Below are 25,115 nucleotides of genomic sequence, written 5' to 3'. Positions count from 1 at the left end.
ATTATCTAGTGACCTTCCTGTGGACTGAAAGTTCTTTACCTATTCATTATACATAGACGTCAAGGTTTTCCCATCAAAATGACTGCAGACTGAAGACTCCATTCATATTCATTCAAAGGGGGAGGTTTTTGTTTGCGACATTAAGATATCTGGTGAAATGGAAAGTGACACAGTTAAACATCCTCTGGTTTGATCTCTCGTCTATGAAGGTCAAGAAGTTTACTTCAAATGACCTCAGTTTGTCTAACACACTAGATAGCCATTCCAAATATGACTATGTAATAATGTCCTTTAAAGTTGAAGCACACATTTGTTTATTTCTTCTCCATTTCAGCCTCCTTTCGTCGAGTTGAAATCTTAACCTATATTTGTTTCTCATTTGAGGGCAATCTGGTTTACACAACATGACAACTCTCCCACAGTAAGATGGAAACAGAGGGAAAGGGGGAACAGAACAGATAAACACATTTTTGCAACAGCTGTTTGCCTTTTAATCTGCAGCCTTCAGATCTTGTGGTCTTTGATGAGCAACCAAATACACGAATGACTGAACTAAATCTTCCCTTAATCTAGAGCCCTATTAGACTGTCCTCTCCTCTGCATGTAAATCAGGGTGGAGTCATTTTCATATGGAGATGGATTATTAAAAGCCATACTGAGGAAGAGGGTCTCTTGCAACAATAAACAACAAAGCCACAAGAGATTGCAACAGAAGTGGATTGAGGGCAGGAACACGAGGTGTAATTGACAGGTCATCCTGACTCACGGTTCCATGTGAATAGATGGGTTCATCTCGACTGGCTGATACGTCATTAGCATATCCTGATAACATTGATTTCTTCATTACCCGTAATGAAATTTCCACTTAATAGCCTCCTAATTAGTTTCAACTGGTGATCGAGTAATTGTAGCGGTAATGTTTTTCTCCCTCTTAATCAGTGGCTCAATTTTAACTGTTTGATGTAGTTTACAATATTTATTTTGTTTTAGCATCCATGTCTCATTCACCCCATTGACTAGATCAGATATGGACATAATCACACATATCAAGAACAAAATACAATTTAGCCTACCAGAATAAGCATTTTACCAAACGTTTCCTTTTTGACACAAATTGCCAATGCCGTAATGGCTATTTACAGTGCCTTCAAAAAGTATTCACACCCCTTGACTTTTTCCACATTTTGTTGTGTTACAGCCTGAATTTAAAATTGATTAAATTGAGATTTTGTTTGTCATTAGCCAACATACAATACCCCATAATGTCAAAGTGGAATTATGTTTTTAGAAATTTGTAAAAATGTATTAAAAATGAAAGCTGAAATGTCTTGAGTGAATAAGTATTCAACCCCTTTGTTATGGCAAGCCTAAATAAATTGAGGAGTAAAAATGTGCTTAACAGGTCACATAAAAGTTGCATGGACTCACTCTGTGTGCAGTAATAGTGTTTAACATGATTTTTGAATGACTACCTCATCTCTGTACCCCACACACAATTATCTCCCTCAGTCGAGCAGTGAATTTCAAACATATTCAACCACAAAGACCAGGAAGGATTTCCAGTGCCTCGCAAAGAAGGGCACCTATTGGTAGATGGGTAAAAATAAAAATGCAGACATTGGATATCCGTTTAAGCCTAGTGAAGTTATTAATGACACTTTGGATGGTGTATCAATACACCCAGTCACTAAAAAGATACAGGCGTCCTTCCTAACTCAGTTGCTGGAGAGGAAGGAAACCGCTCAGGGATTTCACCATGAGGGCAATGGTGACTTTAAAACAGTTACAGAGTTTAATGGCTGTGATAGGAGAAAACTGAGGATGGATCAACAACATTGTAGTTACTCCAAAATACTAACCTAACTGACAAAGGGAAAAGAAGGAAGCCTGTACAGAATAAACATTTTCCAATACATGCATACCTGTTTGCTACAAGGCACTGAAGTAATACAGCAAATCCCACACAACACATTACTGAGTACCATTCTCCATATTTTCAAGCATAGTGGTGGCTGCATCATGTTATGGGTATGCTTGTATTCGGGATACAAAAGAAACAGAAGGGAGCTAAGCACAGGCAAAATCCTAGAGGAAAACCTGGTTCAGTCTGCTTTCCACCAGACACTGGGAGATTAATTCACCTTTCAGCAGGACAATAACCTAAAACACAAGGCCAAATCTACAATGGCATTGCTTACCAAGAACAGTTTTCATTTAAATCTACTTGAAAATCTATGGCATAACCTGAAAATGGTTGCCTAGCAATTTTTTTATTTTTTTATTATTTAACTAGGCAAGTCAGTTAATAACAAATTCTTATTTACAATGACGGCCTAGGAACAGTGGGTTAACTGCCTTGTTCAGGGGCAGAACGACAGATTTTTACCTTGTCAGCTCGGGGATTCAATCTAGCAACCTTTTGGGAACTGGCCCAATGTGATATTTCTGTATTTCGTTTTCGATACATTTACAAAACTGTCTAAAAATATGTTTTCACTTTGTCATTATGGGGTATTGTGTGTAGATGGGTGAAAAAATATATATTTCATAAAATTTTAATTCCGTCTGTTACACAACAAAATGTGGCATAAATCAAGGGGTATGAATACTTTCCGAAGGCACTTAACCCCATTTCGATGGGGTTATCTTCAAACGTGTAAATGATATATTGTATGAACCGCTCTGTAGCCATGGATCGGTCGGTTTTAGCCTGACGTAGATCAGAGAGCCTGTAGGCTAATGGTATGAGGTGTCTTGTTTATACATCTGATAACCCACACCTGGTTCCAACGGGATTATGTCTCTATCAGTAGTCATGGCTGGACATCATCCGTAAATTTCACATTCACAACAACAACAAGTTCCCATCGAATCAGTATGTGTCATTTCTTGTGGAATAACTAAGTAGGCATAATAATAGGGCATTATTGTGTTTCTGGGGCACCTAACGCGCTTCTTCTCTACTTTAAACCAGGACATTTATTCATCTATTACCACGTGGCACTTAGATAAGATCGGAGTTAGCTTTGTCCCCCTCAGATAGTTTCATCCCATTTCCATAAATTATCTGGGTGTAATTATCTGTCCAGATGTCCAAATTGTCCCACACACAACTCCAAACGCATCCAATCCCTATGCGGAAAACAATGGTTGTATGACTTATTTGACCCATTAGTAGGCCTAATCGTAAACCTGCTCACAACAGGGGAATTTATATGTAGTATTGACAAAAGAATGCTGCCATATACAAGCATTTAGCTACACCAAGAGCATTTCGCTACACCCGCAATAACATCTGCTAAATATGTGTATGTGACCAATAAAATGTCATTATATTCGAAACTAACTAAGTAGGTCACTTTGTGAATTGAACCAAATGAAGTATACTATTCGTCTCAAATGAAACGACTTATTCTGTGGAAACGACCTCTGAGATATAGGATAACGAATGATATTGCAAGGAGAAAGGGTGGGTATCTAATCTAATTTATTGTTGGAACAATTATACGAATAATGCCAATTTAATTTATATAAAATCTATGTTTTTCAAATAGCCTAAATAGTCGAAATAGATTTTGACGTTAAAATAGGCCTGCCTACATGTTCTCTCCAAATATTTAACATAAACTGCCTTCATTCTAACAAAGCGAATTGTGCATATTAAAAGCTGCGAGGCCTCCACACAGAGTTAAATTGCGTTGGATTGCACAGGGGATTAAAATGTGAATTGAAAAGAAAAGCAATTAGCAAGACAAATAAAGATATGTATGTAAAACATTAAACATCCGATTAAATTGGGACATTTTTGATAATGGTAATCATCTTTATTAATTTGATTGCACTTTATGAACATGCGTGCACGCATGCTTAGCATGCTCCCCATGCATCAGTAACTTGTTGGGTTTAAGAGGTTTAATAAAACTCGGACTATCCTTTTCTAAACGATTGAAAGTGACACAGTAGGCTAATGTTGCTGTTGTTTGTAAAGTTAATTAGACACCATGTTGTTTAATAAATAGCTTCTAATAGGCCGAAGCGTTGGTTGCCCAGATTGTTTCCTAATTTTCCATTTCTCATGTGAAATAAACATCTCCATAATCTGTTATGTACTGCCGCTGCTGTGAAATAGCAGTCTGTAGCGAGACAGAGATGTGTGTTCGCGTCCAGCTGTCGTTTTGGAGAGGCTTTGATTTCTGTGTGGTTTCCTCTGTAGCATCTGGAGATCAATTATCCGTTCATGTGAGGCAACGGATGGACATGGAGATCATAGAAGATAGAAATAGCACTAGAAGCTGGTCTGAAATATATTCAATGAAGAGGCTAATAGCCTAAACACGGACTAACATGCATTTTAATTTTATGAAATCGGTAACTTAATCCAGATCCCAAGTCGATTCAATCTCCCTCAAATAATTGTAATCCTGCATGAAACGTATAATGTCGAGATCACGTTTAAATACCAGAATAATTGTCATATTCTATATACAGTATAAACGGTCACACATATCAATGAAAAACATGGCAAACGGCGTGTGGTTATATATTTTTCTCAGTACATTGGATGAATAGCATAGCTTCGTATTAGCCAACATTCTTCAACTCAATCCACCTGTTTCATCTTCTTTATCCGCAGGCGTTTTGGGTTATCCTGACACTCTGGTTTGTGTAGCCTACCTATAGCCTTATAATATATCAGTTATTTGGGAATAAACCGTTTCCAAAGGCGCGTAATAATGCCTGATGCGCAGGAATCCGGAAAAATCCCTCGTAGCTGATTGGCTGCTGGACTCTGACTCTTGTTGGGATGGACCTGTTGGATAAAAGGACCATTTTAGAGAGTCTCGAGTGATACATCGTGGCTAGTGCACTGGGGACCGACCTGTGAGCTGATACAAATAGGGAATAGGCCAACTATCGAAGACACCATGACAGGTAAACAAGGAGCTGCGGTGCTATCGGAAACGTTGAATATATCCAAAACATCGTCTATCGGTGCTAATGGAGGGAATAACAGCCTGCAACAACAATCTAAGAACAGCGCCACGCACCCTCCCAGATGCACGGGATTCGGGATACAGGAGATTTTAGGGCTGAATAAAGAGCCTTCGGTGGCCCCGAGGAGCGCCTTGCAGTCGCTGCCAGCTGGGGCGCACCTGCTTGCCGCCAGGTCAATGCTTGGCCCCGCTGGTGTAGGAGTTGGGATGGGATTAATCGGGCCTGGAGGGATTCCGTCATTCTACAGGCAACCAGCGTTTTTGGAGGTCCTGCAGGATGCGCAGAACGTTCACTTGCAAACCCACAACAGAACTGTGGGACATCTGGACCACAGCCAGTCCGCCAGTTCAGGTAGGAATTGCAGTCGTCATTACATTAAAGACTTAAAATATACAGTTGTATTATTAGTAGTAGTAATGGTAGTACTATTATTAGTAGTTAGGCTATTATTCTTCTTCTTATTAATAGTAGTAGTAGTAGTAGTAGTAGTAGTAGTAGTAGTAAGCTAGTATTAGTATTCATATTATTATTAGGCTGAACTTTAAAAGCACAATAGGCAACTTATAATATAAAATTATACTAACAATAATACAAATAGGCTACTTATGTCAGTATTATAACAACAGAATATAATGATAACATCTGTGTTAGACGTTGTTTCTTAGCCTACTCAATTTTAACACTACAATTGTGATAACATATTGAATATGTCTAATTCCTCAAACGAGTCATTCATGTTATTGCCACGTTTTCTAATATTCACAGACTCAGAAGATGTGTCATCAAGTGAACGAAAACTCTCAAAGAACTCATTAAGCCAGAGCAAGAAACGGAAGAAAAGACGGCACCGGTAGGTGTTGCATTCCAACACATGATAGGCCTTTTATTGTTTATCAGAACGCTATAGCCTAATAGCTTCAAATTCTGAAGCGCACGTTTCAATTTATTTTTGTTTGGCCTAACGATACTCGTTTTTTGTTTAGGGCTTTTGAACTGTCTTAATTCAAGAACAACTATTTTGGATTTTGTGAAGGCTATTGTAACAAGATTGAAAAATTTGAAAATGTATTGAAGAATTGAAAAAGTAGCCCATGCTAATTACTGAGCTGACAAACAGCTTGTCCTTTTCTAATATTAATAACCTTGTAACAAATATGGAATTACATTTAATAGGGTCTAGGCCTAGATGTTATAAAGTTTATACAAATAATTTTTATGCAATTAGGCTTACAACGCATTTCCTTATTTAATGGTCTTTGGATTCCATTTTTCCATATAGCAAATTAATGATTTAGGCCTACAAGTGTGAATTTACAGGCTAGCCTACTCTAACAATTCCGTATTATTTAATACCTTTTTGTTAATTCATTTTGATGTACATTTGTTTCGGGGTGTGATAGCATTAGCGTTTTGTTGCGAATCAGCCGCGGTAAATGCATCATTCATGGGCCTATTTTGAATATAGACTTTTTACAATCGAGTGTATAGGCCTAATAGTACACCATATGGATATAGCCTACCTTTTACTTAATAAAACGTTTCATAACGATATAGGCTTAGTCTGTGAATACTTTATAATTCTTTATGAGGGGGATGAGACATTGAAATGGAAATAGATCATTTCCTTTTCCTCCAGCATAAAGAAAGAAAAGGGATTAGAGCCTGTTTTGCGCATCTTTTTTTCATTTATCCACTTATTTATACTCACTTACCGAGTGCATGAAAATTATGCAATATCCCTACACGTTGCTTTCTGGTTTACATGCATTGGCTACTGAATACTTTTTATTGTAATGAAATACTATGATCGGCAGCTCCTTTTGGATGGCATGTGGACGAGAGGGTCGCTGCATTGAGTTAGGCCTACTCTATTTCTAAAATGCACCATTGTTTTGCATGTACCTAAGATGAAATGCATACCACCAAAACCTTTGTATATATAAGATGTACGGCATGCATTGGGCCACCGTGCAAATTAAGGTGTGCATTTGTACAGCTGATCTGTTTAAATGAAATAATAGCCAACCGAGCTTGCCTATTTATTTGCATTGCGACCATTTTTCAATGTGGACAATTTACATATTTCATATTTCTTCAGAACCATATTCACATCTTACCAGCTCGAGGAGTTGGAGAAGGCCTTTAATGAAGCTCACTACCCAGATGTGTATGCAAGAGAGATGCTGGCTATGAAAACAGAGCTTCCTGAGGACAGAATACAGGTATGACAGCAGGCTGTTGATGTTGGCAGTTTCTAATTGTATATCATGTCAGAGGAAATGTATTTTTTCACTTGATTTCTTCCCCCCCAACACAAATGCATTCAATTTATTAGCATGAACTAAAATTGCATTTAAATGTCTCAGAACAGCATTATTCATGTTTATAGCCTATAATTTTTATTTATCTACTGGATAAAATGACTGGAATATTATGTCAGATCTAGTTTTTTTTACATCATACTCGGTGTCCTTGCAAACAAACTCAAACTGGAATATTGTTACTCTGCAAAATATTTAATACAGGAGAACTTGTGCTAATTGTAAAACATCTTTCTCCAATTAAATGTGATTAACAGTGAATAATTCTTCTTCTTTTTAATATAGGTTCTGCATTTATCTTAGAGCAAGCACTATTAAGCACTATTGATATCTGTCACTGGATACATTGCGACTGTGATCTGCTTTTGATATTGGCATTATTAACATTATTCTCTTTGAAATAATCATAATTGAATTTACATGATAATGGTTGTAGTTTTGCCAACAAATTAATGATCAGTTGGGCCTTAAAGGCCCAATGCAGCTGTTTTTATATCAATATCAAATAATTTCTGGCTAACAATTAAGTACCTTACTTAAATAGATTACCATTAAAATGGGCAAAAGTAGCTATTTAGCAAAAAAAACTATTTCTCAAGTAAAAATTTGGCTAGGACTGTCTGGGAGTGGTCTGAGGGAGGAGGGGAAAACTAGCTGTTCTTAGCAGAGGTTTGGAACTCTCTTTGTTATTGGTCTATTAACCAATTTACCACATGGTGATGTCACCATGGAAAGCCAAAACTCCTGTGGAATATCATATCATTCCTTTATGGGCAGAAGGTGGTTTTGGGGTCCATGGACAGAGTAATGGAGGAAATGAAATGGCATCAAACACCTGGAAACCATGTGTTTGATGTATTTGATACCATTCCACTGATTCCGCCCCAGTCATTACCACGACCCCGTTCTCACCAATCAAGGTGCTACCAACCTCCTGTGCTGCTGGTGATGCCATCACACCAAACAGGCTGACATCTCAGGCAGTCTTTTCAAACAACTCTTACACTAAAAGGGCATTACCATCAATTTCACAGCATTATTCCGACCTCATAATATACAGGTAACTGCCAAAATAAAAGAGACACTTGAGTAAATGAGGGATTCAAAGTATAGCAGGGGCTTCCACACAGGTGTGGTTCCTAAGTTAATTAAGCAATTAAAACATCCCATCATGCTTAGGGTCATGTATAAAAATGCCCAGTTGCATCATTATTTTGGCTACCATGGCTAGAAGAAGAGATCTCAGTGACTTTCAAAGAGGGGTTTCATAGGAGCATAGGGGGTTTAAAGTGTGTATGCGTGTGTCTCAGTCACCAGATCTCAACCCAATTGAACACTTATAGGAGATTCTGGAGCGGGGCATGAGACAGCGTTTTCCACCACTATCAACAAAACACCAAATTATGGAATTTATCGTGGAAGAATGGTATTTTATCCTTCCAATAGAGTGCCAGAACCTTGTAGAATATATGCTAAGACGCATCAAAGTTGTCCCGACGCCTCTGGCTGCTTGTGTCGGCCCAACGCGCTATTAAGATATTTATTTTGGTGTTTCCTTTATTTTTTCAGTTACCTGTATATAAAACATAGGAAAATCAAGGTTTTGACTGCACTGGGCCTTTACGTTGAAATAGGCTCGTCTCAACATTTTTTGCTTTAGCCGTGGGATTTAAATAGCCTTGATCCAGACTATAAAGCAGGTATTACAAAAACAATGAATTGTCTAGAAAATGAAATGTGGAGTGATCTAGGCCTAGCCTACTCTGCACTTGACGAACTAGTTAACCACATAATGTTTTACGGAGGATGCAAGTGAGCCCACGTAAATCGATCAGAGATGTCAAAGACACCTCTAGCAGCATCCTCGCCAGAGCAGATCATCTCTCATCAGGCGCAGTTGGATGTGAAACAATTTGTTCTCGGAGAGGAGCACTAACGACCTAATCATGCTATCAAGGCGGAAGAAGATTGCGGTGTGACCTGGACCATCCATCTGCCCCAGCGCCTTTTAATTTCCTTCTCATTAAGGCTCTTCGCCGCGAATAAATAATAAGGAAATAAATAAATAAACGTAGGCTATTCCTATCCTAAATAAAATTAACACCCAATTTTCTCATAGATTGTAATTAGTTAAATCAGACGAGCTTGCCTTGTTCCAGGGGGAGGCTGGCTCGAGACACTGGGAGTTCAGACGAAATAACTACATTGAATTTATTAGCACGGGTCAATAGCGCCGTTCCCCCGAGTCCCGCTCGTTTAATTTCCCGTGATATTTGCCCGCCTGTCCACCATCGATTGGGCTTGAAATTAACTTATTTTTCAATCAGCCTCGGCGTGCCCTAGGGGTCGCTTCTGCTCGCAGCTTCCCCCTCGGCTTCCTTTGAGGGCCAGAGAAACAATTTCTCATAAAAAAGCATCTTGTATGAAATAAGGGCTATCATCAGAATTACCAGAAAAAGGTTCTAAATGGTTTTGATCATTTTCAATTTAATGTCTGGTCCCCCTCCACAGTCGAGACATCTCTGTGCTTGCCCCTCTTATTTCTTTGCACTGCACATACAGCCATCAGAAGTGGCCAAGGCTGTTTAACAGCTCTGTGTTGTGCTATGAAATCAATTTGGCCTCTCACTGAGCTGACAGATAGCCTGGGGGCCCCAACCAGTAGTCATGGTTGGGCAAGTGAAGTATCTTAATGTTTTAGTCACTATCCATCGACACTACCTCAGGCTGGGGGAAGATAGGGACTGACAGAAGGCAGAGATCATTCAGAGACCACCAGCAGCCTGTTTGGGAAATCAATGTGCTGAATCAAATCACATCAGTTTTATCATATATCATCACACATTACATAAGACATCTAACAGATATCTCAAAACAACACAACACTGAAGTGAATGTAAACTGGAATAATAGTGAGAGAAACAAGACCAGATTAATTTATGTAGTTTTCATAAATAAAATAAAATAATTGGCATAAAGGGCCATTAGGTCTGCCAAAGATTGGGATGGATTTTTCACAGGGTGGACAACTGTGTCACAATGTGATGCCAGTGCTGGAGCCAGTTAAGGTGGTGGTGTCTGTCAGTTAGTAGACTCATTGATGCTGCTAGTGTCAGTGTGTCTGAATATTGCTAGTTTCAGTGTTGGTCAGTGGTACTGAATAATTCCTCCTGGGTTACAGGTCTGGTTCCAGAACCGCAGGGCCAAATGGAGGAAGAGGGAGAAGTGCTGGGGTCGCAGCAGTGTGATGGCAGAGTATGGGCTGTATGGCGCCATGGTCCGTCACTCCATCCCCCTACCGGATTCCATCCTCAAGTCTGCCAAGGATGGCATCATGGACTCCTGTGCCCCATGGCTGCTTGGTATGAGACTAATGTTTTATCTACAGCAGGTTTCACCCTCCATGCTTACTCTCAGATATTTTCCACATTTTACTTTCCTACTTGTGATTGTGGGTTGTGTTCCTCGTCATTCGGGGAAGAGGCCAAACACTATTTCATACTTGATTTCATCTTTTCATCAAATGAAATGATCAAGATATCATAATTTACATATCGCTTAGTGGGAGAAAAAAAACTATTCAGCAAATATTTACTATCAGTTTACACTTATTATGAATCCTCAATTTGAAGATCATATTCCTATAGCTAAATCAGAACTATTTCTTTGCTTACTATTTTCAGTTCAAGATGGCTTTCCAATCAGCAGACGCTTTTCTAAATCCGAATACCCACAATTCTTTACAGGGATGCACAAAAAGTCCATGGAGACCACGGTCGTCCAGCCAAAAGAGAAGTCCAATGTTCCCCAGCAGCCAGCCATTCAGAGGGCTGAAGAGTGCGACGCGGAGGAGAAGAGGGCAGAGGGCAAGTCACCCATCTCCAAAGAGGAACTGAGGGAGAACAGCATCGCAGCACTCAGGGCAAAAGCACAGGAGCACAGTGCCAAGGTGCTTGGGACTGTTACATGCGAGAGACCGGAGAGCAAAGTGGAGAGACAGGCGACAGAGGAAAAATCTAGTGGCCCTTTGAGTCCAGTGGAAGAGCCCAAGAGTCCATAGACCCTCACTTTGTACAGACTTTGCAGTGCCCTTGACTGTGCTCTAAACATCTGTATGGACTCAACTAGATTGATCAGTATTACAGTGTTCTCTGAGAGGTTTTTACATGTTGAACATCCTAAATCTCTATTATACTGTTTTAAAATGACCTGCTTTATACTGGTCTTCCTATTGGAAAGATTCAATATCTACATTTGTATTTTATTGACTAAGAAAAACCCCAATGCACTTTCTGTCTTTCTTACTCACTGACATTCATACAAATATTGATGCTTACATGTTGTTGAAAATGGTTTAATATGGGGTTAGCAGTCCATACAGATGTATATTGCTGACAACCCCTATAACTAGAAGATACCCACTTTACACATTTCTATCATTGAATATTCTTAAACTACTAATTCAGTGTGCAAAGTGCATATTTGTGTTTTAAGGAACCAATTAGGACATTTGTTGATATATAAGTTTGTTGATATTTAAGTAGCCAATCTCTGAAACTATACTGTACTCTATATTGAATTCACAGCATCCATAGTATTGATGCTGAGTGTGTTTCTTGTCTAGTCGCTCCACTGAAGCGACTATACATCTGTGGGATGATGATGTACGAAAGGGAAAACATTATTCCACTAATTTGGAACACACAATAATTAAAACGTTGTCTTACGTTGTTCTTATGCTGTATATAATGGAGATAAAGACGGCTCACAAAGGCACTGTTAAAATATACTTTCATGTAGTCTTTAAATGTTTGTGTTTTTGTTTCACAGTCTGTATAGTATGCAATACAAAGTATTAAACCATTTTTTATGAGGTCTGCTGTTACATTATTTTATGTATTACCTCATCACAAAGCCAAGTGGCCAGGTGAACATGCACGAGAGAAGCTGTAGGTCTATAATTATTGATATTCTTCACTACCTGGGCTTACTTATGTTATGATTTACATCTTCAGTAAGCTGCAAGAAGTAAGTCCTGGACTGCTGTACCAGACAAAGGATGCTCTAAAATCCACCAGAGTTGTCCTTGTTGTCATTCCCTGTGCATGATGCTCTGTTGGTCATGCTCATTAGAAGGTGGCTAGCTGGTCCTATAACTGAACGCTCTGCCTGTTCCCAGAGCAGCCAAGTGTAGCACTGTGTTCTGTCTGCAATCTGTTGCAGTTGAGAGGCTTCAATCTCTCAAATTAAACTATGGGGCCGATGCATGAGGACCATATGGGAGAGCCAGTGAAACAGCCCAGATGAGATGCTCTCAGCCTGTATTAAAGGCACCTGCTCTGATACTTACCAAGAACCTTATCAGGCTCTAGTAATGTTTTTTATCCCTTCCTTTCAGATGTTTAGATCACTTATCCATCCCAGCTTTTTTATGTATTCACATACTGCTAGCTGCAAAGTTGAGCTAACGTATATGCATTGGTTCACAGGTCAACGTGACGCAAGGGATTTTAGATTTATTAAGAGTAACTGACAGAAACAAGCATACATAAATAATAATGATAAGGAAATAGCATTACTAGAGGTAGCATAATAGTAATATTAAAACATTCCTAAGCAACTTGACCACTTTATAAATGGTATTAGGTCTACTGTAGTACTAATAGCTAGATGTGGGGATGCAGCCTGCTCAACACTAATCTCCTATAGTGTATCAGCAGCACTCTGTCCATCCTGAATCATCACTACTGGATCTTTGATTCCAGCTGCTCCTCATCATCATTGAGCCTGTATGGCTAGTGCCACTGTCATTAGATTTCCGCTGTTAATTTGACCCTAATTTAATTCAGTGTAATCAATTCAATGACATCTGGTGTGATAATGCCTGATTTGTGTAAAAAATATATGTTTTAGGAACATCGATTTCATTCATTGAGGGATACCTGCCACTCTCAATTCAATGGTCCAGTTTATATTGAAATGCCGGAAATTTCAGATCACATAAAAAAAATGCCATTTACAGTGTACTCGGAAAGTATTCAGACCCCTTGACTTTTTCAACATTTTGTTATATTACAGCCTTATTCTAAAATGGATTTAAAAAATGTTTTATCCTCAATCTACACAAAAGACCTCATAATGAGAAAGCAAAAACAGGTTTTGGGCAATTTTTGCAAATGTATAAAAAAATAAAAACAGAAATAGCACATTTACATAAGTATTCAGACCATTTACTCAGTACTTTGTTGAAGCACCTTTGGCAGCGATTACAGCCTTGAGTCTTCTTGGGCATTACGCTACAAGCTTGGCACACCTGTGTTTGGGGAGTTCCTCACATTCTTTTCTGCAGGTCCTCTCAAGCTCTGTCAGGTTAAATGGGGAGCGTCGCTGCTCAGCTAGTTTCAGGTCTCTCCAGAGATGTTCGATCGGGTTCAAGTCCAGGCTCTGGCTGAGTCACTCAAGGACATTCAGAGACTTGACCCGGAGCCACTCCGGCGTTGTCTTGGCTGTGTGCTTTGGGTCGTTGTCCTGTTGGAAGGTGAATCTTTCATCAGACCAGATAATCTTGTTTCTCATGGTCTGAGAGTCTTTAAGTGCCTTTTGGCAAACTCCAAGTGTGCTGTCATATGCATTTTACTGAGGAGTGGCATCTGTCTCGCCACTCTACCATAAAGGCCTGATTGGTGGAGTGCTGCAGAGATGGTTGTCCTTCTGGAAGGTTCTCCCATCTCCACAGAGGAACTCTGGAGCTTTGTCTGAGTGACCATTAGGTTCTTGGTCACCTCCCTGACCAAGGCCCTTCTTCCCCGATTGCTCAGTTTGGCCAGGCAGCCAGTTATAGGAAGAGTCTTAGTGGTTCCAAGCTTCTTCCATTTAAGAATGATGGAGGGCACTATGTTCTTGGGGACCTTTGATGCTGCAAAAATGTTTTGGTACCCTTCCCCAGATCTGTGCCTCGACACAATCCTGTCTCGAAGCTCTAGGGACAATTCCTTCGACCTCATGGCTTGGTTTTTACTTTGACATTCACTGTCAACTGTGGGACCTTCTATAGACTGGTGTGTGCCTTTCCAAATTATGTCCAATCAATTTGAATTTACCACAGGTGGACTCCAATCAAGTTGTGGAAACATCTCAAGGATGATCAATGGAAACAGGATGCACTTGAGCTAAATTATGAGTCTCATAGCAAAGGGTCTAAACACTCATAAGTTATTTCATTTTTTGTACATTTGCAGGTATTGACCGGATATACGTCATCAGATACGTCATCAGAGAGCGCAACAGAACATTGTACAGTCTACACTCGGTTTGTTGTTTATATTAAAACATTTTCATTAGATCGATTTTAATCCGAACTAAAGTTTTGTTCCTAAGGATTCCACAACGCGGTTAGCCTTTACGACTGGGACTGCAAGTTTGTGTTCCTTTTTTCGTGTGGATTCTGCGAGTGCTAGCTGGCTGTACTACAGACACCTGTCATCGTCGCGGGAAAGACTCATTGTTATCTCTTTGTAAAACAACTGGTTGCAGTAAAGAGCCAATCTGGATACTAAGGAGATCCTGAGGGAAATCGATGAGTACCAACAGCTTTACGCTATGGAGGAACAACATACTCCATCATGGAAAGATCCGACCACCTCACAAAATAACTTTAACCCGACAAAAAAAAGAAAAACAGATTCATCTGCATACATGGATGATTTACTTACCATTGAGGTAGAGGCTAGTGCTCTAGCTGGAATCCATGCAACACTGGAAACGTTTGTAAGGAGTGTGAGCAGGGCTGAGGGGGAGTTTAGAGTTCAGCCAGAGTGAAATTCTCACGCTCCAAAGAGAAAACAAGACACTCACAGCCAAGGTAAAAATCCACGATTGTCTACTCAGGGAAAACAGGGTGATGAAGGAGTCACTACTAGACATACAAAGTCGTAGCATGCGTGAAATTATTTGCTTTTCTGGGATTCCTGAGGACGCATCCAATAATCCAGAGGGCGCGATCAGAGAATTCATGCAATCCGCCTTGAAACTTCCTATAGAGACTGTAAACAAGGTGGCTTTCCACTGAGTACATAGACTTGGAGCTCGGAGCGACAAGACCAAGGGTCCCCGACCGATCATCGCAAAATTTGAACACTACCAACAAAAGGAGCTGATCAAAAGCAGGGAAAGGGAGCTTACCAAATTCGGTCTCAATGACCAATTTCCAAGGGAGATAAAAGAACGTCGTAAGAGACTGTATCCAGTACAAAGACAACAAAGGGAGAATGGTAAGCGTGTCTTTATCATTGTGGACAAACTCTTTATAGTTGGACAGCCATTCCAAGACAGTTCCATAACACCGTGGCTGTACTAAATTCAACAGGGACTTCAGGTTACGAAAAAAAGAAGGTATGGGAACTGTAAAAATATCTGAACATTATGAAGTGGATATGAACACACACATACTCAATTAGATGCTTGCTTACACATACGGACTTATACATACACACACACACACCTGATCTCGCTCTCTTCTCTCACTCTCTCTTTCTCTCTTTTCGTTCTCTTCTCTCCCTCACTCTCTATTGTCGAGAACTGTTTTATAATTGAATGTGTTTATTGTTTATCTTTGTCTACAAGTTTATATATGTTTACAACAAGCAAGGGGAAGATATCAGAATAAGGGCATTGGGGAATAATAACATATTGTACGGAATACATTTATACTCTAGTGAAGCCGTCTCTAGAGTACTGCAAGGTCTCTTTCATGATCATGTGAAACGTCAATTGCTATGGAAATGCTGGGATGTGTTTTTCAATTATGTTAAAGGTAATTATGATGCAACTATGATGGTGATACGATATGGATTACAATTATCATCATGATATTAAGGCTATACACATTACATGTTACACATATAGACACTCAACCATGCAAATTGGCAGAGTTATTATTTATTTGGACATCACACATTATAATCTTACTCTTATACAAACATCGTACACATTCTCACTATATCACATCCAATATCATACACATCAACCTACTCAGATTTGCTACACACATAATATCTTGTCTCAATTTTCTAAAATCTGTGGCATAGAAAATTCTAAATATCAGACATTTGAAAGCTCTAGTTTTGACCTTCATAATACCTCTGATGGCAGTAACTTTACAGGCACTAATTATGGTAAATTTAGACTGAGAATAGTGTCTACTTATGGTAAGAGGTGAAATAAGTATAGCCAGTTATAATTGTAACGGTTTAGCAGATTATAAAAAAAGAAGATCAGTCTTTACATGGCTAAAATAAAAGGAATATAACATATACTGTTTACAGGAAATTCACTCTACATCTACATAGACATCATACATCTCTACATCTACATACATCTACATAGATGAAGTTGTGTGGAAAAAGGAATGGGGTGTTGAAATCATTTTCTGTCATGGACAAAGGAACTCAAAGGGTGTGATGATATTAATTAACAAACATTTCGATCTGAATGTGCAAATAGTCAGGAATGATTCGCAAGGAAGGTGGATCCTTTTGAATATGAAAGTGGACGAAAAAGAGATCTGGCTCATTAATCTATATGGTCCAAATCAGGATGATCCACACTTCTTCAAAAACATTTATACCAATTTATTGAACTTACAGGCAACAAATGATCTAATCATTATGGTAGGAGACTATAACACAGTGATAAGTATCTCAATGGACCGTAAAGGTAATCACTCTACAAACTATCATCACCGTGCCCTTAAGGAAATCACAAATATTATGGACACAATAGAAATAGTGGATATTTGGAGACTAAAAAACCCCGACCTAGTGAGATATACATGGAAGAGACTTAATCAAGTTAGTTGTCTTGACTACTTTCTTGTCTCTTTCTCTCTTGCATCAAAGGTTAAAAAAGTTTTAATAGGAGACAGAATGCGATCGGATCATCATCTAATTGGCATTCACATAACTCTTATAGATTTTCCACGTGGAGGGGGATATTGGAAATTGAATCAAAGTTTACTGGAAGACAACTTATTTTTAACTAAGTAATTTTTCCAGTATAATATAGGTTCAGCAAATCCCGTTATTGTTTGGTATACCTTTAAATGTACCTTCAGGGGTCATTCAATTCAATATTCATCAATAAAAAAAAAAGCAGTTTCTGGCTAAAGAGACAAGACTAACAAGGGAAATCTATTAACTAATAGTACAGGTAGATAGAAAAAAAACAATACTACAGAGATACAAAATAAGTTAGAGGAAAAACAAAAAAATAACTTGAGGAACTTTTTCAAGAATGATCTAATGTAATCTATTACAAAAATAAAGCAAACTGGATGGAATATGGAGAAAAATGCACAAAATTCTTCCTGAATCTCCAATACAGGAACGCTAATGAAAAGAATTTGCAGAAACTCGTTACTGAAGACGGAGTCATCTATGATTCTCCGAATTATATTTTAAAAGAGGAAGCTAATTATTTTAGGCAGATGTTCTCTTTTCCATTTCATCCTTTCCCACTGAATTAAGATTATGGTAAGGAATTCTTTCCAAATAATATAAAAAATGGAAAATGAACAAATGTACAGAAAGGTCAGTGCGAAGGCCAAATTACAGAGGAAGAACTTTCTGAGGCTATTAAATCCTTTCAGTCTGGAAAACCCCCAGGGCTTGATGGCATACCAGTAGAGGTATATCAAGTATTTTTTTATATACTAAAAGCTCCATTGTTAGATTGTTTTAACTACTCCTATAGAAATGGTAGTCTATCAGGTACTCAGCAGGAAGGTCTGAATTCTCTATTATTAAAACATGACCCAGATGGCAAATATGAAGACCCAGTCTATCTAAAAAACTGGAGGCCCCTTACACTTCAATGTTGTGATGCAAAAATACTAGCAGAATGCATAGCACTCAGAATTAAAAGGGTTTTACCAGGTATTGTTCATCCTGATCAGACAGGTTTTTTACATGGACGATACATTGGAGATAATATTCAACAACTACTAGAAATAATAGAACATCATGAAACTTAGAAGAAGCCAGTAATGATATTTATAGTGGATTTTGAAAAGGCATTTGATAATGTAAGACTGGATTTTATTTATAAATACCAGGATTTTTTCAATTTCGGTAATTATCTTATAAAATGGGTAAAAATATTGTATAGCAACCCCAGGTGTAAAATAGTAAATAACGGCTAATTCTCAGAGAGTTTTGAATTGTCAAGAGGAGTTAAACAAGGGTGTCCACTGTCACCATATCTATTCGTTATGGCCATTGAAATGCTAGCTATTAAAATCAGATCCAATAACAACATTAGAGGATTAGAAATCAAAGGCTTAAAACAAAGGTGTCCATGTATGCCCGATGACTTAAGTTTTATATTAAGTCCGCAAGCTAGATCCCTGCAATGTCTCATTGAAAATCTAGATAACGTTTCTGTACTCTCTGGGCTAAAACCTAATTATGATAAGTGTACAATATTACGTATTGGATCCTTAAAAAATACAACTTTTACATTACCCTGCAGTTTACCTATAAAATGGGCTGATAGTGAAGTAGACATGCTCGGTATTCATATCACAAAATATATAAATAAGCTCTCCACAATGCATTTCAATAGAAATCTTGTAAAAATAGACAAGATCCTGCAACCATGGAGAGGTAAATACCTGTATTTTTATGGAAAACTTGCCCTGATTAACTCCTTAGTTATATCTCAGTTTACTCACTTAATTATGGCGCTGCCTACTCCTGATGATTTGTTTTTCAAATCATAGGAGCAAAAAATATTTTGCTTTATCTGGGATGCTAAACCAGACAAAATAATACATGCCTATCTATATAATGAATATGAATTGGGTGGGTTGAGATTATTAAATATAAAAGCACTAAACCTCTCTCTAAAAGCTTCACTCATTCAAAAGTTTTATTTGAACCCTAAATGGTTCTCAAGTAGATTACTAAGAAAAGCTCATCCATTGTTTAAAAATTGCCTTTTTGCCATTGTGCAGAGTGCCATGTCTCATTTTCGATTAATTGAAAATGATACTTTTTTCAAAGTATCTCTCTTTTTCAAACAAGCATTGCAGAGCTGGCTACAATTTCAATTTCATCCCCCTGAAAAGATAGAACAAATGTTACAACAAATATTATGGTTGAACTCAAATGTGCTGGTTGATAAAATACCTGTATTTATGGGAAAGTTGTTTGAAAAGGGCATTTTGTTCTTAAATGATATTGTAAATTGGGATGGTAGAGTTATGTCCTTCATGGAGTTATCAGAATTGTATGGAAAGGTCTGCTCAATTGATTACAGCATTACCCCAAAAATGGAGGAGGCAGGTGGCAGCGGGAGGAGGCAGGGAACTGGTCTGTCTGCCCAATATAAAGGATCAAAACTGGCGGAGGAATAAAAATAGCATAGATAGGAAAGTATACCAGTTTCATTTGAGGACCAGGATGTTGACAACTGTGCCATACCGATTGCAAAATAGTTGGGAAGAGAATTTTTGATGTACCGATTCCATGGTACAGTGTGTATGAGTTGATATATAAAACAACGCAAGATTCAAGACTTCGTGCTTTTCAGCTAAAATTATTATATAGAATTCTTGCCAACAAGAATTCTTGAATTCTTGTTGAATATTTTGTGCATGAAATCATTGAAGCTCTGCAGATTCTGTTGTGAGGATACAGAATCAATAGACTATTTATTTTGGTATTGCCCTCAGGTAGCCTTTTTCTGCTCTCAGGTTCAGGAATGGCTGAAAATGCACAGCATTGATCTAAAATTGACCCTAGAAATAGTACTGTTAGGAGATCTGGAGAGACCAGGTCAGTCAATTACTAACATACTAATACTCTTAGTAAAAGTATTTATCTTCAACTTGCAATCTGTGGATTCTATTCGATTAGATAGATTGAAATTGTAAGTTAAACATCAAAGAATAGTTGAAAGATATGTGTTGCGTAGTATCCCGAAGTGGGTGGCCAGCAGAGATAGATGGGATGGGCTGAGGGAAGCTGGTATGTGGAATTGGAGACAAGTGGGAGTGGAGTTGCTGTGTGGGAGATAGAATGATGGTCAAAGATAAAAGTAAAAAAAATAAATAAATAAAGTCTAAATTAAACTTAATTAAAAGTACATTTGAATGACACTAAGTGGCAGTGTTTTTACAACTAATGCCGGTTTGCCTGTGGCTGATGCCGTACAGGTGTTTGTACACATGCATATACACACACTCTTATTCAAATAACCACATGCAAGACCACACACATACATGTAATAGTGCCAGACATGCACACAAACATATACAGTTGGCATTGCAGTTATGATTTTAGTTGTCCTTGATGTCCTTTGTTTTAAATGTATTATTATTTGTTTTAAACGTTGCATTGTTTGCTGTTTTCTTGTCTTTTCCTTTTTTCTCTTTAGTTCATTCTCGTCATTGTTGGTGCATTGGGGGTTCTTGGGGGTGGGGAATGGAATTAATTGTATTTTTTATTTATTTTTTTCTTCCTGGGGGGGAACTGTGGGAGGGGTCTCGAATGGTTGAGGGACAGCTATTGGGGTACTGTGGGGAAATCTTGGAGGGTTCGGGTTTACATTTTTTGGCCTGGTGGTAGATCGGTCAACATGCCCTTGAGCAGGGCATTGACCCTGGATGCTTCTGTGTGTCACTCTGAATGGGAATCTGTTGGATGACTGGTATGATGTAGTTGTTGAGCGGCTTCACTGCAAGTATATTGCATGTTTCGAATATTCAATAAATGAATTATAAAAATAAAAAAAGTTATTTCTCTTTTTCATTATTTATACATTTGCAAAAAATTCTAAAAACATGTTTTTACTTATTCATTTTGGGGTATTGTGTAGCTTGATGGGGAATGTTTTTGAATGTAATACATTTTAGAATAAGGCTTTAATGTAACAAAATGTGGAAAAAGTCAAGGGGTCTGAATACTTTCCGAATGCACTGTATACACATCTAAACCTTTGTAATACTTTCAATCTTAATATCCACTCTGGTTTATGTTTGCTGGATCAAAAATAATAATCTCACAGGGATAAACAAAATGAAGTTGGCGTCCTGAATTTTAAAACTAGGCAAAGAAGTTAATGGGTAAAAGTTTCATAATTTCATTTGAACATCTGCTGTAGAAATGAGACTTACCATTAGCTGTTTGAGAGGATATTTGTCTGTCAGAAACATTATACAGCTTTGTTGTTGAGTTATCCTTACAGTTTAGAGGGACAACATTTGTAATGCCACGTTGTGGATCCTCAGAATCCTGACAGTATAGCAAATAGTGAACTGGACCTTTAGCCACAATACATAAACTCACAAATTCAATTACTTGGGCCAAGACATATGCAGAGTGAAGATTATTCATCTAAGTGCAAAACTATTTAATCCTCTGAAAATGGAATGGATGCCTACGAAGGATCAGATTTGTTGATGAGCAAGCTGTTTATATTAGTTATGAGGAGGTAATTCAACATATTTCTTCTGATGGACAGATCAAACTCTTTAAACTATAAGATAAGAGGTTTTATGTAAAATAGTCTCCTTAAAACAACATTAAGAGTGATTGTCTTGGTCAAATAATGCATAAAGTATAAGAAAAAAAAGTTGAGTAAATCTATGAGATGAGGCAGCTGAAGCTCATAAACCATGTTACTAACGGCAGATTAGGGTCAATTGAAGATGTAACACCAACATCATTTCCTATGGCAACAGCTCTGCACATAGCAGCTCAGAGCAGTGGCAAATGAAAGTGACCATCGCAATATCATTATACATGTCAATAACCCATTTCCAGTCCACCTTCTCATTCCATCAGTCTGCTAATTTCGGAGGTAAACTGCACTGCAAGTAGAGGACTAAAAACTCTGGATCCTGGTTCATCACAAGAGCAATTCAGACCTTACTATCTGTCTATCACTGCCTTTATAGTCAGCAGCTGGTGCCAAATCAGCAATTGATCTGTTAATAGTGGTTACATTACTGCGACCTCCATTTAGGCGTACTTTAGAAAGTGCTTTTATGGTAGTCATAGTGAATTTAATTAATAAACTAACGTACATTTTATAGAAACATTGCTATATATGTGCATTATATTTTTCAATAGATGCAGTTGCTTGTAAATTGACGTAACGTGACAGCAGCCGTACATATGTAATGTTGTTCTGACATCTGTTGGCCACTCCAGGGAATGCATCTAAAGCAGTGTTTCACTGATGGTGAGATTATGGGTTTTGAGGACTAGAGTTTTTATACTCTTACAGTTACTACAGCTAACTCCCAAAATCAAGGAAACACGAGTAAATGAGGGATACAAAGTATTTTGAAAGCAGGTCTTTCCATACAGGTGGGGTTCATTAGTTAATTTAGCAATTAACATCCCATCATGCTTTTGGGCTCCTGAGTAGTGCAGCGGTCTAAGGCACTGCATCTCAGTGCAGGCCCATAGGGCTGCACACAATTGTCCCATAGGGCTGCACACAATTGTCCCAGCATCATCCAGGTTTGGCTGGTGTAGGCCGTCATTGTAAATAACAATTTGTTATTAACTGACTTGCCTAGTTAAATAAAGGTTAAATATATATATTTTTTAATGTAGGATCATTTATAAAAATGCCCAGTTGACCATTATTTTGTCTACCATGGCTAGAAGAAATCTCAGTGACTTTGATAGAGGGGTCTCAAAGGAGCATAGGGGGTTTAAAGGGTGTGTGTGTGAGTGTGTGTGTGCTTGTGTGTGTCTAAGTCACCAGATCCCATCCCAATTGAACACTGGGATGAGATCTGGTGACAGCGTTTTCCACCACCATCAACAAAACACCAAAATATGGAATTTCTCATAACAGAATGGTGTCGCATCCCTCCAATAGAGTTCCAGACACTTGTAGAATCTATGCCAAGTTACATTGAAGCTGTTCTGGCTGTTCGTGGTGGCCCAACACCCTATTAAGACACTTTATGTTAGTGTTTCCTTTATTTTGGCAGTTGCCTGTATATGTCTGTCTGTCTATGGTCAATATGCTCCAGAGGGAGCAGAAGAATAAAGTCAAGCTAGACATTCAACCTCATGCATACTTTGAGTTAGGTATGAATTTGACCTACTAGCTTGCTGTTCATTGTTTGCTTGTTGTTTTCAACACTGTTGAGATTAACCACAAAAATAATATGTAGAAATGTGGTGCTGGCTTCTTCTATTATTGTTCTCCTCATACCTTGTCATGCTGTCCATCAGGGGGAATATACTGTAGCAGGAGAAAATGGACCATAAAAAGGAAAGGAGGGCTTGAATATGTGGCATTCACCACTAGATGGTCATCTTGAATATATGGCATTCACCACAGGATGGTAATCTTGAATATGTGGCATTCACCACTAGATGGTCATCTTGAATATATGGCATTCACCACAGGATGGTAATCTTGAATATATGGCATTCACCACAGGATGGTAATCTTGAATATATGGCATTCACCACAGGATGGTAATCTTGAATATATGGCATTCACCACAGGATGGTAATCTTGAATATATGGCATTCACCACAGGATGGTAATCTTGAATATGTGGCATTCACCACAAGATGGTAATCTTGAGCTTTACATGAAATTCAAAAGGAAAATAGAATGTATTACATAGTACAGAAAACACAACATTTGAGAACCTGTCTTTGGAAACTGTTTATGCCTGTAAATGGTATTATTGTAATTACTATATTGCATTTACTCGTTGTTACACTGTATGGTAAGGGTTGAGCCGGGATGTAGAAATGAAACTAATATACTCATGAATGAATAAACCTGATTCTCCATGAAGCTAGAGTTATGGTTATGGTTGGGGTTGAACGGGGTTGTGGAAATGAATCTACGGTTTGGGTTTTGGCTAAGGTTAGGGTTGAGCTGGGGTGTGGACATAAAGCTACGGTTAGGCCTAGGGTCAGGGTTGAGCTTGGGTGTGGACATGAAGCTAGGGTTAGGGGTTGAGCCGGGTTGTAGATGTGAAGCTAGTCTTAGGGCTAGGGTTGATCTTGGGTGTAGACGTGAAGCTAGTGTTAGGGCTAGAGTTGATCTAGGGTGTAGACGTGAAGCTATTGTTAGGGCTAGGGTTGATCTAGGGTGTAGACGTGAAGCTATTGTTAGGGCTAGGGTTGATCTAGGGTGTGGACATGAAGCTAGGTTTAGGGTCAGGGCTAGAGTTGATCTAGGGTGTGGACATGAAGCTAGGTTTAGGGTCAGGGCTAGGGTTGATCTAGGGTGGACATGAACCTAGGTTTAGGATCAGGGCTAGGGTTGATCTAGGGTGTGGACATGAAGCTAGGTTTAGTGTCAGGGCTAGGGTTGATCTAGGGTGTGGACATGAAGCTAGGTTTAGGGTCAGGGCTAGAGTTGATCTAGGGTGTGGACATGAAGCTAGGTTTAGGGTCAGGGCTAGGGTTGATCTAGGGTGGACATGAACCTAGGTTTAGGATCAGGGCTAGGGTTGATCTAGGGTGTGGACATGAAGCTAGGTTTAGTGTCAGGGCTAGGGTTGATCTAGGGTGTGGACATGAAGCTAGGTTTAGGGTCAGGGCTAGGGTTGATCTAGGGTGTGGAGATTAATCTAGATTTAGGGTCAGGGCTAGGGTTCATCTAGGGTGTGGACATGAAGCTAGTAGGGTTAGAGTTAGGGTTGATCTAGGGTGTGGACATGAAGCTAGCAGGGTTAGGGTTGATCTAGGGTGTGGACATGAAGCCAGTAGGGTTAGGGTTGATCTAGGGTGGACATGAAGCTATTAGGGT

At 38.7% G+C, this 25,115-nt stretch overlaps 1 protein-coding gene across 2 annotated transcripts; it reads left to right on the top strand.

Annotated features, from left to right (window-relative positions):
• Positions 1-4,807: 4,807 nt before the first annotated feature.
• LOC106589343 (visual system homeobox 2) lies at positions 4,808-12,191 on the top strand. Of its 2 annotated transcripts, none has more exons than XM_014179231.3 (5): positions 4,808-5,346; positions 5,761-5,845; positions 7,094-7,217; positions 10,498-10,678; positions 11,000-12,191. In XM_014179231.3, the coding sequence occupies exons 1-5, from the start codon at positions 4,926-4,928 to the stop codon at positions 11,374-11,376; spliced, it is 1,188 nt and encodes a 395-aa protein (XP_014034706.1). In that variant the 5' UTR covers positions 4,808-4,925; the 3' UTR covers positions 11,377-12,191. The 2 variants fall into 2 exon arrangements, with proteins under 2 accessions (XP_014034706.1, XP_014034787.1); XM_014179312.3 differs by having other exon boundaries at positions 4,812-5,346; positions 11,063-12,191.
• Positions 12,192-25,115: the final 12,924 nt, after the last annotated feature.

Source organism: Salmo salar, chromosome 01 (assembly GCF_965601325.2).
Source record: "Salmo salar chromosome 01, fSalSal1, whole genome shotgun sequence".
Taxonomy (NCBI): domain Eukaryota; kingdom Metazoa; phylum Chordata; class Actinopteri; order Salmoniformes; family Salmonidae; genus Salmo; species Salmo salar.
Note: the sequence above shows the minus strand (reverse complement) of the source record. Positions and strands in the feature narration are given on the sequence as shown.

What these genes read in the sequence shown, in the direction of transcription:
- LOC106589343 (XM_014179231.3), top strand. Translation starts at nt 4,926, where the DNA reads ATGACAGGTAAACAAGGAGCTGCGGTGCTATCGGAAACGTTGAATATA. An exon ending in CAGCCAGTCCGCCAGTTCAG is followed by an intron (nt 5,347 to 5,760) that starts GTAGGAATTGCA and finishes TAATATTCACAG; the next exon opens with ACTCAGAAGATGTGTCATCA. An exon ending in CGGAAGAAAAGACGGCACCG is followed by an intron (nt 5,846 to 7,093) that starts GTAGGTGTTGCA and finishes ATATTTCTTCAG; the next exon opens with AACCATATTCACATCTTACC.